We start from the raw sequence: 14,711 nt of genomic DNA, 5'->3' as shown, positions 1-14,711 counted from the left end.
AAATGACAAATCATGTCTATGGCCAGAAAACCTTGACCATCTTTGATCAACGAGCTAGTTCTTAGAGGCTCACTAGGGACCGTGAGTTGTATATGTACCCACACATGTATTTGAGTTTCCAATCAATACAATTATAGCATGGATAATAAATGATTATCATGAACAAGGAAATATAATAATAACTAATTTATTATTGCCTCTAGGGCATATTTCCAATAGTCTCCCACTTGCACTAGAGTTAATAACCTAGTTCACATCACTATGTGATTCACACCCAATAAGTTCTCGGGTTTATCATGTTTTCCTTGTGAGAAAGGTTTTAGTCAATGGGTCTGAACCTTTCAGATCCGTGTGTGCTTTACAAATCTCTATGTCATCCTCTGGATGCTGCTACCACACTCCATTTGGAACTATTCCAAATGACTGCTCCATTATACGAATCCGGTTTGCTACTCAGAGTCGTCCGGATTGGTGTCAAAGCTTGCATCGACCTAACCCTTTACGACAAACTCTTTTATCACCTCCATTATCGAGAAACATTTCCTTAGTCCTCAAGTTACTAAGGATAATTTTGACCGTTGTCCAGTAATCCATTCCTGGATCACTCTTGTACCCCTTGAAAAATTCATGGCAAGGCACACATCAGGTGCGATACACAGCATAGCATACTATAGAGCCTACGGCTAAGGCATAGGGGACGACCATCGTCCTTTCTCTTTCTTCTGACATGGTTATTCTTTGAGTCTTACTCAAATTCACACCTTACAGCGTAGCCAAGAACTCCATCTTTGACCGATCTATTTTGAACTCCTTCAAAATCTTGTCACGATATGTATTCATTGAAAGTTTTATCAAGCGTTTTGATCTATCTCTATAGATATTGATGCTTAGTGTTCAAGTAGCTTAATCTAGGTTTTCCTTTGAAAACTCCTTTCAAACAACCCTATATGCTTTACAGAAATCTACATCATTTCCAATCAACAATGTGTCAACCACATATACTTATTAGAAATTCTATAGTCCTCCCACTCACTTTCTTGGAAATACAAGTTTCTCATAAACTTTGTATAAACCAAAAAGCTTTGATCATCTCATCAAAGCGTATATTCCAACTCTGAGATGCTTGCTCCAGTCCATAGAAGGATCGCTGGAGTTTGATACTTGTTAGCATCCTTAGGATCGACAAAACCTTTTGGTTGTATCCCATACAACCTTTCCTCAAGGAAAACCGTCGAGGAAACAATGTTTTGACATCCATCTGCAAGATTTCATAATTGAAAAATGCAGCAATTGCTAACATAATTCCAACAGACTTTAGCATCGCTACGGGTGAGAAAGTCTCATCGTAGTCAACTCCTTGAACTTGTCGGAAACCTCTTTGCGACAAGCCAAGCTTTTCTAAATGGTGACATTTACCATTATCGTCTGCCTTCCTTTGTAAAAACCCATCTATACTTAATAGCCTTACGACCATCAAGTAGTTCTTCAAAAGTCCACACTTTGTTTGAATACATGGATCATATCTCGGATTTCATGGCCTCCAACCATTTGTTGGAATCCGGGCCCACCATCGCTTAGCTCGTAGGTTCATTGTTGTCCAGCAACATGACCTCCAAGACAGGATTACCGTACCACTCTGGAGCAGTGCGTGTCCTTGTCAACCTATGAGGTTTGGTAGTGACTTGATCTGAAGCTTCATGGTCACCATCATCAGCTTCCATTTCAACTGGTGTAGGCGCCACACGAACAATTTCATGCGTCCTACTCTTTGGTTGAAGTGATGGTTCAAAAACCTCATCAAGTTCCACCATCCTCCCACTCAATTCTTTTAAGAGAAACTCTTTCTCGAGAAATGACCCGTTTTCACAAACAAGCATTTTGCTTTTGGCTGTGAGATAGGAGGTATACCCAACTGATTCCTTTGGGTGTCCTATGAAGATGCAATTATCCGCTTTGGGTTCGAGCTTATCATGCTAACGCTTTTTGACATAAGCATCACAACCCCAAACTTTAAGAAACGACAATTTAGGTCTCTCTAAACCATAGTTCATATGGTGTCATCTCAACGGAATTAAATGGTGCCCTATACAAGGTGAATGTGGTTGTCTCTAGTGCATAACCCCAAAATGCTAGTGGTAATTTGATAAGAGACATCATAGTATGCACCATGTCCAATAGAGCACGACTACGATGTCCGGACACACCATCACACTATGGTGTTCCAGGCGGCATGAGTTGTGAAACAATTTCCACATTTACTTAAATGTATACCAAACTCGCAACTCAGATATTCACCTCTACGATCACATCGTAGACATACCATCCTCTTGTCACGACGATCTTTAGCTTCACTCTGAAATTGCTTGAACTTTTCCATATTTCAGACTTGTGATTCATCAAGCAAATACACTTGTATCTACTCAAATCATCAGTGAAGTAAGAACATAACAATATCCACTGCGTGCCTCAGGACTCATTGGACTGCATACATCAAAATGTATTATTACCAATAAGTCACTTGTTTGTTCCAACACCTTCAATACACCAAAATCACTAAGCAACACTAGATGCACTTACAACAGCGTAATGGTGTGTCCGAACATCTTCATCGTACCTTATTGGATATGGTGTGTTCTATGAGGTCTCTTACCTATTTTCCATTGAGTATACCTTATCATTTTGGGGTTGTGCATTAGAGACAGTTGCACTCACTTTAAATATGGCACCATCTAAATCCATTGAGACGACGCCGTATGAACTATGGTTTGGCAAGAAACATAAGCTATCATTTCTTAAAGTTTGGGGCTGCGACGCTTATGTCAAAAGGCTTCAGCTTGATAAGCTCGAACCCAAAGTGGATAAGTGCGTCTTCATAGGATACCCAAAGGAAACAATTGGGTATACCTTCTATCTCAGATTCGAAGGCAAAGTGTTTGTTGCTAAGAACGGGTCCTTTCTAGAGAAAGAGTTTCTCTCAAAAGAATTGAGTGAGAGGAAGATAGAACTTGATGAGGTTATTGTACCTTCCTTCAATTAGAGAGTAGCACGCCACATGAAGATTTTTGTGTGACGCCTACACGAGTTGAAGAGGAAGCTAATGATGACGATCATGAAGCTTCAAATCAAGTTACCACCGAACCTCGTAGGTCGACTAGGATACATACTGCTCTTGAGTGGTGTGGTAATCCTGTCTAAGAGGTCATGTTGTTGGACAACAATGAACATATGAGCTATGGAGAAGGGACAGTGGGCCCGCATTCCAACAAAAGTCTAGAGGCCATGAAATCCGAGATAGGATCCATGTATGAAAACAAAGTATGGACTTTGGAAGTATTAACGGATGGTCGCAAGGCTATTTAGAACAAATGGATCTTTAAGAGGAAGATGGACGCGGACGGTAATGTCACCGTCTATAAAGCTCGACTTGTTACAAAGGGGTTTCACAAGTTCAAGGAGTTGACTATGATGAGACTTTCTCACCGGTAGCGATGCTTAAGTCTGTCAGAATCATGTTAGCAATAACTATATTTTTTGATTATGAAATCTGGCAGATGGATGTCAAAACAACGTTCCTTAATGGTTTCCTTAAGGAAGAGTTGTATATCATACAACGCGAAGGTTTTGTCGATCCATAAAGAGCTGACAAAGTATGCAAACTCCAGCGATCCATTTATGAACTGATGCAAGCATCTCGGAGTTGTAATATTTGCTTTGACGAGGTGATCAAAGCTTTTGGGTTTATACAAGTTTATGGAGACGTTTGTATTTACAAGAAAGTGAGTGGGATCTCTATAGTGTTTCTAATATTATATGTGGATGACATATTGCTGACTCCAAACAATAGAGAACTTTTGGAAAGTGTGAAGATATATTTGAACAAGAGTTTTTCAATGGAAGACCTCGGAGAATCTGCTTATATATTAGGCATCAAGATCTATAGAGATATATCGATACGCGTAATAGGACTTTCACAAAGCACATACCTTGATAAGGTTTTGAAGAAGTTCAAAATGGATCAATCCAAGAAGGGGTTCTTGCCTGTCCTGCAAGGGGTAAAGTTAAGTAAGAATCAATGCCGAGTGACTACACAGGATAGAGAAAAATGAGTGTCATCCCTTATGCCTTAGCCATAGGCTCTATCATGTATGTGATGCTATGCACAAGACCAGATGCCAGCGTTGCCATAAGTATGGTCGAAAGGTTTCAAAGTGATCGAGGAGTGGAACACTGGACAATGGTCAAGAATATCCGTAAGTACCTGAAAAAGGACTAAGGATATGGTTCTTGTTTGTGGAGGTGATCAAGAGCTCGTCCTAAAGGGTTACGTCGATGCTAGCTTTGGCACAGACCAGGATGACTCTGAGTCTCAAACCGGATACATATTTATTCTGAATGGTGGAGTGGTAAGCTGGTGCATTTCCAAGCAAAGTGTGGTAGCTGATTCTACATGTGAAGCGGAGTACATAGCTTCTTTGGAAGCAACAAAGGAAGGTGTGTGGATGTAGCAGTTCATGATGGATCTTGGAGTTGCGCCCAGTACACTGGATCCAATGACCCTCTTTTGTGACAACACTAGTGCTATTGCTCTAGCCAAGGAACCAATGTTTCACAAAAGGACCTAACACATAAAGCACCGCTTCAATTCCATCCGCTATTATATCAAGGAGGAGGACATAAACATTTGCAAAGTATATACGGATCTTAATGTTGCAGACTCGTTGACTAAACCTCTTCCACGAGCAAAACATGATCAACACCAGAACTCTATGGGTGTTAGATTCATTACCATGTAATGCTAGATTATTGACTCTAGTTCAAGTGGAAGACTGTTAGAAATATGCCCTAGAGGCAATAATAAATTGGTTATTATCATATTTCCTTGTTAATGATAACCATTTATTATCCATGCTATAATTGTATTGATTGGAAACTCGCATACATGTGTGGATACATAGATAACACAGTGTCCCATAGTAAGCCTCTACTAGACTAGCTCGTTGATGAAAGATGTTTAAGTTTTCCTAGCCATAAATATGAGTTGTCATTTGATAACAGGATCGCATCATTAGGAGAATGGTGTGATGGACAAGAGCCAAACAGTAAGCAAGTATTCGATCGTATCATTAAGTTTATTGCTATTGCTTTCTACATGTCAAGTATCTGTTCCTAAGACCATGAGATCATGCACCTCCCTGACTCCGGAGGAATGCCTTGTGTGTCAAACGTTCCAACGTAACTGGGTGATTATAAAGATACTCTACAAGTATCTTCGAGGGTGTCTGCTGAGTTGGCATGGATTGAGACTGTGATTTGTCACTCCTTATGATGGAGAGGTATCTCTGGGGCCACTCAGTAATACAACATCATAAGAAGCTTGCAAGCAATGTGAGTAAGGACTTATTCATGTGATATTGTATTACAGAACGAGTAACGAGACTTGCAGGTAATGAGATTGAACTAGGTATGGAGATACCAACGATCGAATCTCGGGCAAGTAACATACCAATGGACAAAGGGAACTGCATACGGGATTGACTGAATCCTTGACATCGTGGTTCGACCAGTAAAGATCTTCATAGAATATGTAGGAACCAATATGGACATCTAGGTCCTGCTATTGGTTATTGACCGTAGAGGCGTCTCGGTCATGTCTGCATAGTTCTCGAACCCGCAGGGTTCGCACGCTTAACATTCGATGACGATATAGTATTGTTGAGTTATATATGTTGGGGAATAAGGTTGTTCGAAGTCCCGGATGAGATCCTGGACATCATGAGGATTTCCAGAATGGTCCGGAGGTAAAGATTTATATATAGGAAAGTGGTATTCGGGTTCCGAAAAAGTTTTGGGTTCTTGCCAAAAGGGTTCCGGGGGTCCACCTACCCTGGGGGCCCACATGGGCCGAAGAGTGAGTCACACCAGCCCTGATGGGCTGGGCGCCCCACCCAAAGAGGCCCATGCACCCAAGTGGTAGGTGGGGAGGTGCCTCGAGGAGGAGGGACTCCTCCCCTAGGGCGCCCACCTCCCTTGTGGGAGGTGGACTCCTCCCCACTTGGGCGACCAGCTCTCCCTTGGAGGAGGGCCAAGGCTGCACCCTACCTACCCCTTTCTCATATAAACAGAAAGGGAGAGGGAGGAAGCCAACACACATAGCCTTGGCGACACCCTCCCTCTCTCTAGATCGTTTTCTCCTCCGTCGTGTCGCGAAAGGGCTTGGCAAATGCCTGTTGTGATTGCACCACCACCACCGTCACCACACCGTCATGATACCGTAGAACTCATCTACTACTCCGCCTACGCTTGCTGGATCTAGGAGGTGGAGACATCTCGAGCCATGCATGTGTTGAACATGGAGGTGTCGTCCGTTCGGTGCTGGGTCGGGACTGATCGTGATTGGATCTCAAAGACGTTTAACTACATCAATTGCATTTCTTAACGCTTCCGCTTAGCGATCTATAATGGTATGTAGATGCACTCCCCCTCTTGTAGTTGTTCATCTCCATAGATAGATCTTGGGTGTTCGAACATTTTTTTTTGTTTCCTATGCAGCATTTCCCAACAGGCACGTGTCTCTAGACACTTAGTGGGAAAGGAAGGTGGGTGATGTATCAATAAAGTATTACTTATTTACATCTAGCTATTATACTTAGCGGTATATCTGGCCTTAGGATACCCGGGTCGACAGGCCCGGCCAGACACGACCCGACCTGATCTTGCCTATGGGCCATGCCCGGGCCTAGATTTTGAGCCCGAAAGTCGGTCCAGTCCGGCCCCGTCATATTTGCGTTCTACCGAAGAGGGCCGGCCCGAGGCCCAAGGCCCGGCGGGCTTTTACACTTTCAGACCGGGCTTGGGCCTGTTTCTTAGGCCCGATGCGTGGGCCGGGTCGGGCCGTGCCTGAGTTGTTTTGCTTCGGACTTGGTCTGCCTCGGCCCGACGAATGGCTAGGTATACTTGCCAGCTATAAGTTTGGCTATAGATGTCATGTCAAGATCATATAGCCAATACCTAGCTGTACTATTAACCATGCTCTAAGGACAACTCAAATGTTGTACAACAAAACGGACACCTCAAATTTCCGTGGACACGTCGGAACAGGTCCATGAACATCAGTAGGAAAGCCCGTTTTCCAATCATAAGCATCAAATTCGGACAACACGGTGGACTAGGTGAACAAAAGAAAACCACATCACATGGGTTGTGAGGGCATGTGGTCCAACTCACAATTGGTTAGACGGACTATGTGGACTCCTCGAGGTCTGGTTCGGGTTTATAGGAATTTCGTTGTCTGAACTGGATTGCAAACGTCTCATGCACGACATTGAAGGGCAAAAATATTCTAGACCGTGCAGTTTGAACATTTAGAGGCAATTTGATGCACGACATTGAACGACAAAAATATTCTGGACCGTGCAGTTCGAACATTTAGAGGCAATTTGGTGCACGACATTGGAGTTGCCCTAATAACAGCTCACCCCGAATCAACATGTAGTTAGATGGCTAGGAAGACAATGGTATTCCCAGCCCTTCAGAGTTTAAATCCTGGTGGTCGCATTATTCCTGAATTTGTTTTAGGATTTCAGTGATGCGCGTTCAGTGGGAGAAGACGTTTTTGTCGACTACAAGCGCCTATGATGACTTTGTCAATCTCAAAATAATATGCCAGCTTAATCTCTCAAATGTTCTCATTGGGGGTAGGATCTGCGTATGTATTCATAAGTGTATGCACGTACTCCATCCGTTTCTTTCTACTCCGCGTATAAGATTTGGTCAAAGTCAAACAACATAAAGTTTGACCAAATTTATATAAAAAAATATGAATATCTACTATATTAAAATTATATAGTATGAAAATATATCTCTTGGTGCATCTGATAATATTAATTTTATGTTGTGAATGTTGATACTTTTTAATATAAAGTTAGTCAAACTTTACAAAGCTTAACTTTGATCAAACCTTATATGCAGACTAAAAAAACGAAGAGAGTACATATGAGTCAATGAGTGTATGCTTCTGTACCGTGTTCTTAAAAAGAAAAACAGCTATGCTCATCTAGGGCACCAAACTATTGTAAAATGAAATAAATAAAATCTAGTCACACTAAAAAACTAAGACTAAAATAAAAATCCAGGGCACCAAACAAGTTGTGCCACTTGTATCTGGAGCGCGCCTACGACGATCGTACTTCCGTCGGCAGCATTCTTGCACACTTGTCCCGCCCGCGGCATCTCCCATTTTCTTGGCGAGCGCACCAACCAGATCTGGCCGCCTCGGCTAGATCCAAATCGAAAGACCCCCATGGCGCACGAGACAGCACCTCGGAGAGCACTAGTGCGTCTCGTCACGTGGCCAGCTCTTGGTCGCAGAGCCGTCGAACGGTGTTGGTCGCCGACCACCGTGTGGAAACAGGGACAGAGATGCACGGGGCCGGGCGCACGTCGTCGGTGGGGACGGAGCACGGGAGTGCGGGACCGCGCGCATGCTGCCCCCCACCCCGTTTTGCTGGAGGATAAGGGCAAGCCCGGCTCAGCCGATACGGGCGCCGGCTTACCGGCGGCATCGTTAGCCAGCCAGCGTACGTGCAGTGCATGCTCGCTGCGAGGTGGTTTCTCACCGCCGGCGCGCGGGTTCAGTGGTTCTCCTCCGTCGTGCACCGATCCCCCCACAGCCTCGCAGGTGATGGCAATGCAGGAGCTTTCCTGAAGCCGGCAGGAAGAGAATTGGCTCACGTATAAGCGGAGTTGCGTGTCCGAACGGCCGTGTATGCATTGCAAAGCTGGAGATTGATTGGTAGTACGTGACTCGGAGTTCCTATCTGCACGGCCCTTGTCAATCATCACGAGTTTTAAATAGAGTTCATGGTTTCTCCCTCGCCTCCGGCCACCACACGTCCAGTCCCGTCTAGTCCAGTCCACGCCGCCAGCGCCCAACAAACCCGTTCCTTTCGTCTACCTGTCCGCTCCGCGCTGCTCGACCCATCCATCCGTCCGTCGCACGTACGTAGCTGTACCACACGGAATCGCATCGCACCACTCGTCGCCGGTTTTTCTACCCCCCATGCGGCTCCGGGCGTCCAGCTAGGGGGCCATTTCCGCCCGGAGCCTGCTTCCGTTCTATGCTCCCGTGGTCCTTGCGATCAGCAGCTCGCCGCTTGGCTGCCGCCACACGCGCAGCAGCCTCGGCTGCGGTGGTGGCGGCTCGATCACCGGCGCCGGCGCCGCCGACGTGGCAAGAAAGGCCGCCTGCTGCCCACGATAGAGAGGAGCAGCGGCAGCGGGCCGCCGTGTGGGAGGACGATCGCCGTCGACCTCGCCGGTGAGCGTGCTAACTAAGCTTGCGTTTGATCAAGAAATGGTGTCATGTTCGGTTCAGGGACGTCTCTCTGCTTCGCAATTCGCATGATTGTCCCTGCACGGCCGACGCCGGTTGCTCAGTGCCCAGTTCGTGTTGCTTGATCGAGCTAGCATCCATCCTGTTTACGGAAGATACGCGAACCATTTGCTAACTACTCGTTTTTTTTACAAATCAACATTAACACACCAAACACGTAGCAAACTAATCTTTGATTGGATGGTCAGAGGGACAGTGATATTCTCAGCCATTAGAATTTAAGTCATGTTGCTTGCATTATTATCAAATTTATTTCAGGATTTTGGATGGTTCATTTTTAATGAAGATGACATTTTCGTCGACGACAAGGCACCTACGTGACTTCATCAATCTTAAAATGATATTCCGGTCCAGTCTTTCAAAGATGACCATAGAGATAGTTAGAATGTGTAGAATGTGTATGTGTATGTTTATATGGATGAATATACATATGTATATAAGGGCTTGCATTTGTTAAGAAAAAAACATTAAACACGTACGAGCCTGTCGACAAGACAGCCATCCAGCATCCAGTGGACACAGCCCAATTATTCTGGAGTACTGTTCATGATGCGTAGGCAGGCAACTCGATAAGCCCGGATGTCCCGTGGCCGTGGGCCCAGGAATCAAAAAGGGCCGCGAAGCCTCACACGGCACCCACTCCAGCATCTACGGAATCGGACGGCCAGGGTCATCCCATCGCATCAAACCAAGGGACAGCCGGACAAGACGTCATTCCCCAACAGCACACTTGCACAGCTGTACTCCTACGACTACGAGTCCCCCTCCACTAATCTAATAACCATCGACGCTTCCGCCGCTCAACGGCCCGACCCAACGACCCTAATTTATTCCCACCTCTCCGCGCCGCGCCGCAACGCCCGGGCCTCGGTTTCTCCGTCGCATCGCCGTCGTCCGTCCCCTCCTCCTCGGCGCCCCCGTAAAAAGCCTCGGCCATCGCCGCCCCTCCTCAAATGCCCGAGCCCCCCCACGACCCCTTCCGGCGCCTACCCGTCCACACCACATGGCCCCCAGCCTCCTCCGGCCCGCCTCCCCGCTCGCGCCGGCCCCCTCCGTCGCCGGCTCCGGCCGGAGCCGCGGCACCGTGTCGGTGAGTGATACTCCCCCCCTTGCCCATTCCCGGGGCTTCCGCGGTTCCGTTTTGCTGATTCGTGGATTTTCCTGGGGGCGCGGCAGATCGGCGATTCGAGGGCGCGCGGCGTTGCCCTGAGGGTGGGAGGATCTGGACGGTGAGTTTGTTATCCTGTCTCAGGCGCCAGCTTTGTAGCTTTGTTGCTTTGGATGAGTCGCCAGACTGCAGAATTGTTTATCTGCGCCGTTCTGAATTTCTGCTTTGATATATTTATCCTGCTCTTTGTCTCCTGGGCTGGGTGGCGATACGGCGCACAAATTAGAAGATTCTTTTTTAGAGCAGTGTCTCTATTTTTATGTGGAGCTGCTGTGTTCCTGGCTGCCTCGCTTACTACAGTAGCTTGCATGCAAGTGTCTTTACGGGTTAATTTAGCCGGTTTCTCAATTCTCACTGTCACTAGTTTAATCTTAATTTCTCCGTTCTTCCTAGTCCTTGCTGTTATAGAAGATCGAAAGATATCCAAAATCGGGGAATAATAAATCTCGGCATGTGGAATTCTTTTAAGGAAGCCAGCGGTGTAATTATGGAACTTTGGTTAATGGTTTCTGTCGCACTGATATAAGCATAATTCAAGTTGTAATCTGTAGTGATGCACTGCTTTCCTCTGGTTAACACTACAATAATTAGATGGGCATAGTTCACTAATGCCCTGGGTTATACTGTAGCATTTTAATTTACATCCTTGGACAGTTAGTCATTTTTTTTTTTGAACCGGGCTAACCCCTTTCCATTACTAGAACGGAAATACATCAGTTCAGGAAACATTCAGGGGACGGGAAAGAGAGATGCGAGTTCAACGCACTGTCAGGAAACCCACTACATCTGCCCGCCATCGAAACGGATGCCATGGGGCAAAAATCTGACAGCACCAAAATAACAAACTCTATTACAGACCAAGGAAAAGGCCTAAAAGCCATAGTCATCTAAGTAGACATGGATTCCACTCAATTGAAGTTTAGCCCTTCATGCTAATGATGAGTTGCATTTTAGCCCTTCATGCTGTCGATTGTACAAATCTTATCCCTCTTTCACTCAATTGTACATAGAATTGGGGCAAACATTTTGCTTTGTTGAGTATGCTCGGCTGGTTGATCGAGTATGCTCACAACTGTGTAGTGCCATCTCTGACTGAAATTCAAATGAAATGGTAACATACAAGCAATGCAGTAGGCCTGAAATGAACTTTTTGTCAAAAAAACGTGGTACCGGAAAACACTGAATTTTACAATTTGCCCACTTGATATTAAGATTGGTTTGATGTCAACAGTAGGCAAAATCAAATGTTGCCAAAAGTTGATAATTTTTGTGAGATCAGCAACAAAAGTTGGTAACCAACCAATCACTAGATGGCATGCCAACTTTTGGTATCAAACCAACCATGCTCTGAATCTTCGATTTATCGAATGAGGAACATTATGTTGTACTAGTATATTATGTCTCACCACAATGAAGTATATATCACCTCCAGGAGCGATTTCTCATGTACTACAAAGGCTTCGACAGATCATTCTGGTTTGACCCGACAACTTCTAGATTTTCAACATGATACTGTAGATGAGACAGATGGAGGATATGATCCATTCAATCAACTAAAAGAGAGGTTCACGGACTTTAAGCAACGGAACTACGTGTAAGTCAATCATGTAATACATAATGAATAATTCATTTTCATAAGTTAGATGAATATTGTCTCTTGACGCTGCTGTATTTGTAACCTGGTCAGGGAAAATTTTACCAATTATAAAAAACTTGCTGAGCAGCAAACACCAGAGGTATAGCATTGTCATGTTAATTCCAAATCTTCGTGATTTTCACCGTGCTGTCCCTTATTTGTATTACTTTTGGTTTCATGTTCCTGTGTCCAGTTCATGGTGGTTGCTTGTGCTGACTCCAGGGTCTGCCCTACCAGTATTTTAGGGCTTCAGCCTGGTGATGCATTCACTGTCCGTAATGTGGCAAATTTGGTACCACCATACGAGGTATTACTAATTAGCATATCTTTATGTGTTGTTTAACTTTTAAAGCAATGCAGTTTCTATTGTGGAAATTCTGATAGTTCATAATATTGCAATATTAGCATGGAGCTTCAGAGACTACTGCAGCACTAGAGTTTGCTGTCAACACACTTCAGGCAAGAATCTTTTTTGATATGGCTTTAATTTTTCTTTCTTCCCATGCACGTGACAGATCATTTGTAGTGAAGTATCCAGTATTGAAACAATGGCCTTCCTTTGCTCAGGTACCAAACGTTTTAGTGGTAGGTCATAGTCGTTGTGGTGGCATACAAGCACTAATGAGCATGAAGAGTAAGAAAGACGATCGAAGCTCTAGGTACAATGCTCTTAACGTTACTCCTTCCAAACTTCTGTATTTATACTTTTACATGACGCAAGCCTGGCTTGTTTTTATTGAACAGAACCTTTATCAGAGACTGGGTCTCACTTGGGAAGAGTGCAAGATTAAGCACAGAAGCAGCAGCTGGAAATTTGAGCTTCGAATCGCAATGCAGACACTGTGAAAAGGTGATTTTATTCGTATCAGTGTAATACGTGACCGCAAGAAGGAACTGTCCGAAAATATTGCTTCCAGAGTGCATTGGATTAGTCTCTTGCATGGTGTTATTTATTCCATGTAATCTCAAAGATGTCAGGCAGTATGCATTCAAGATTACATGCTTCTTTCCTGGTTGAAGTCATATGCATTCAAGTTTTGGAATTAGATACGGTGGTTTTGTAGTCCTACACATCGTCTTTACATGCATGCTAAACGGCTATCGTTTCATATGTTTGATCCCTGTACGTTTCCATGAAATTCGAGCATGTGAGATAGTTGAGCCTAGAGCCGTGTCTACCTATTACCTGAAGGGGAACCATCGTCATTGTCTGACATTGAATAATTTGTTTGATGCAGGAATCAATTAATAGCTCGCTGTTGAACTTATTAACATACCCTTGGATAGAGGAAAGGGTGAAGGAAGGAAATTTGAACCTTCATGGGGGATACTACAATTTTATTGATTGCACATTTGAGAAGTGGACATTAGTGTACCGTCCAGGGCTGGAAGGTGGCAGTAAGTATGCCATAAAGAACAGGTCTACCTGGGCTTGATCAATGAATAAGCATTATTTATACTCTGGTAAATTTCACTCTGCTCCCTGTGGTTAAGCATGTTTTTACTCTGCCATCCTGCTGCTGTTTTCATTGCTACCTGCTCCAGGTGGTATTGATACAGAAACCCTTTTCACTGCAGATGAATAAAACTGCAAAGGAGTAAAAGTTCGACACAGCAGATATATTACTACCAGAGTAAAGTCTGTAAACTGCCGGGACAAAGTGAATTCAATCCAGTTGCTATGCGTTTCCTTTTTAGAATTGTGAAACAGCGGCTAGTAAAACTGCATAACCATAGTCGAACGAAACAATGTATAATGCTGCCACATTTGGCAGAGCTTGTACTGTAACATCTGTATAATGTTGGTGTATCATTGTAACAATAAGATACAGCTTTGTAATGTTTGTTTTATCAGTGTATAATTATTTTGGATGCATGTGGGACACAGATAAACCAAACTGTGACGCAGTGTCATTTTCAATCTGTATTTACTGTAGATCACGGGCCTGACGGTTGTGCCTAAGAGCAACTCTAGCATATGCGCGCTATATCTCCATACTGCAAATCCGTTTTACGGTTTCACCTAAAACAATTTTACGGGGACTGACGCTATAGCATACTGCAAATTTAGGAACTTTTTGGTTCCACCTAAAACGATTTTAGGGGAACTGACTGCAAATTTTAAAACACAGATCATACGTAATTTTTGCTACAAAGTTCATCATAACACACAGATTAAAATTAGATCTATTCTTTCCATCTCATAATATAAAAGCGTTTTTGACACTAGTAATATATAGAGAGGTGGTGGCTTAGTGGTCCGACGCTGCGGAAGAACGCCTTTGATCTGCGGCAAGCATGGCCGTAAGTGTGCTCCTCCTTCGCCGCAACGAGTCTATTGGCGGCACCTTCTTCTCCGCCCACCACTGCGACGAGCTCCGCATCCGGTCTTTTGCACGCCACGATGTGCGGGAAGAGCTTTTCATGAAGGCCGTGGAAGCTGACCCAAGGGGACCAACCATCCCCGTGGAAGAGGCGGCCGTGTTCCGCGAGCTCCGCATCCGGTCTTCTGCACG

At 44.6% G+C, this 14,711-nt stretch overlaps 1 protein-coding gene across 2 annotated transcripts; it reads left to right on the top strand.

Moving 5' to 3' along the window:
- The first annotated feature begins 8,884 nt into the window (after nucleotides 1-8,884).
- LOC123398873 (beta carbonic anhydrase 5, chloroplastic-like) lies at nucleotides 8,885-14,071 on the top strand. 2 transcript variants are annotated; one of them, XM_045093319.1, is made up of 10 exons: nucleotides 10,165-10,481; nucleotides 10,568-10,620; nucleotides 11,992-12,153; nucleotides 12,247-12,295; nucleotides 12,389-12,502; nucleotides 12,601-12,654; nucleotides 12,763-12,854; nucleotides 12,940-13,045; nucleotides 13,434-13,659; nucleotides 13,774-14,071. In XM_045093319.1, the coding sequence occupies exons 1-9, from the start codon at nucleotides 10,395-10,397 to the stop codon at nucleotides 13,629-13,631; spliced, it is 915 nt and encodes a 304-aa protein (XP_044949254.1). In that variant the 5' UTR covers nucleotides 10,165-10,394; the 3' UTR covers nucleotides 13,632-13,659; nucleotides 13,774-14,071. The 2 variants fall into 2 exon arrangements, with proteins under 2 accessions (XP_044949253.1, XP_044949254.1); XM_045093318.1 differs by lacking the exons at nucleotides 10,165-10,481; nucleotides 10,568-10,620 and adding an exon at nucleotides 8,885-9,316.
- Nucleotides 14,072-14,711: the final 640 nt, after the last annotated feature.

The sequence above is a fragment of the Hordeum vulgare genome, chromosome 5H, assembly GCF_904849725.1.
Source record: "Hordeum vulgare subsp. vulgare chromosome 5H, MorexV3_pseudomolecules_assembly, whole genome shotgun sequence".
Taxonomy (NCBI): domain Eukaryota; kingdom Viridiplantae; phylum Streptophyta; class Magnoliopsida; order Poales; family Poaceae; genus Hordeum; species Hordeum vulgare.
The sequence above is the reverse complement of the archived record's forward strand: the minus strand, read 5'-3'. Positions and strand labels throughout refer to the sequence as shown.

Coding starts and splice junctions, on each gene's coding strand:
- LOC123398873 (XM_045093318.1), top strand. CDS start 9,117: ATGCTCCCGTGGTCCTTGCGATCAGCAGCTCGCCGCTTGGCTGCCGCC. Junction 9,317..11,991: donor GATCGCCGTCGACCTCGCCG/GTGAGCGTGCTA, acceptor TATCACCTCCAG/GAGCGATTTCTCATGTACTA. Junction 12,855..12,939: donor AAAGACGATCGAAGCTCTAG/GTACAATGCTCT, acceptor TTTATTGAACAG/AACCTTTATCAGAGACTGGG.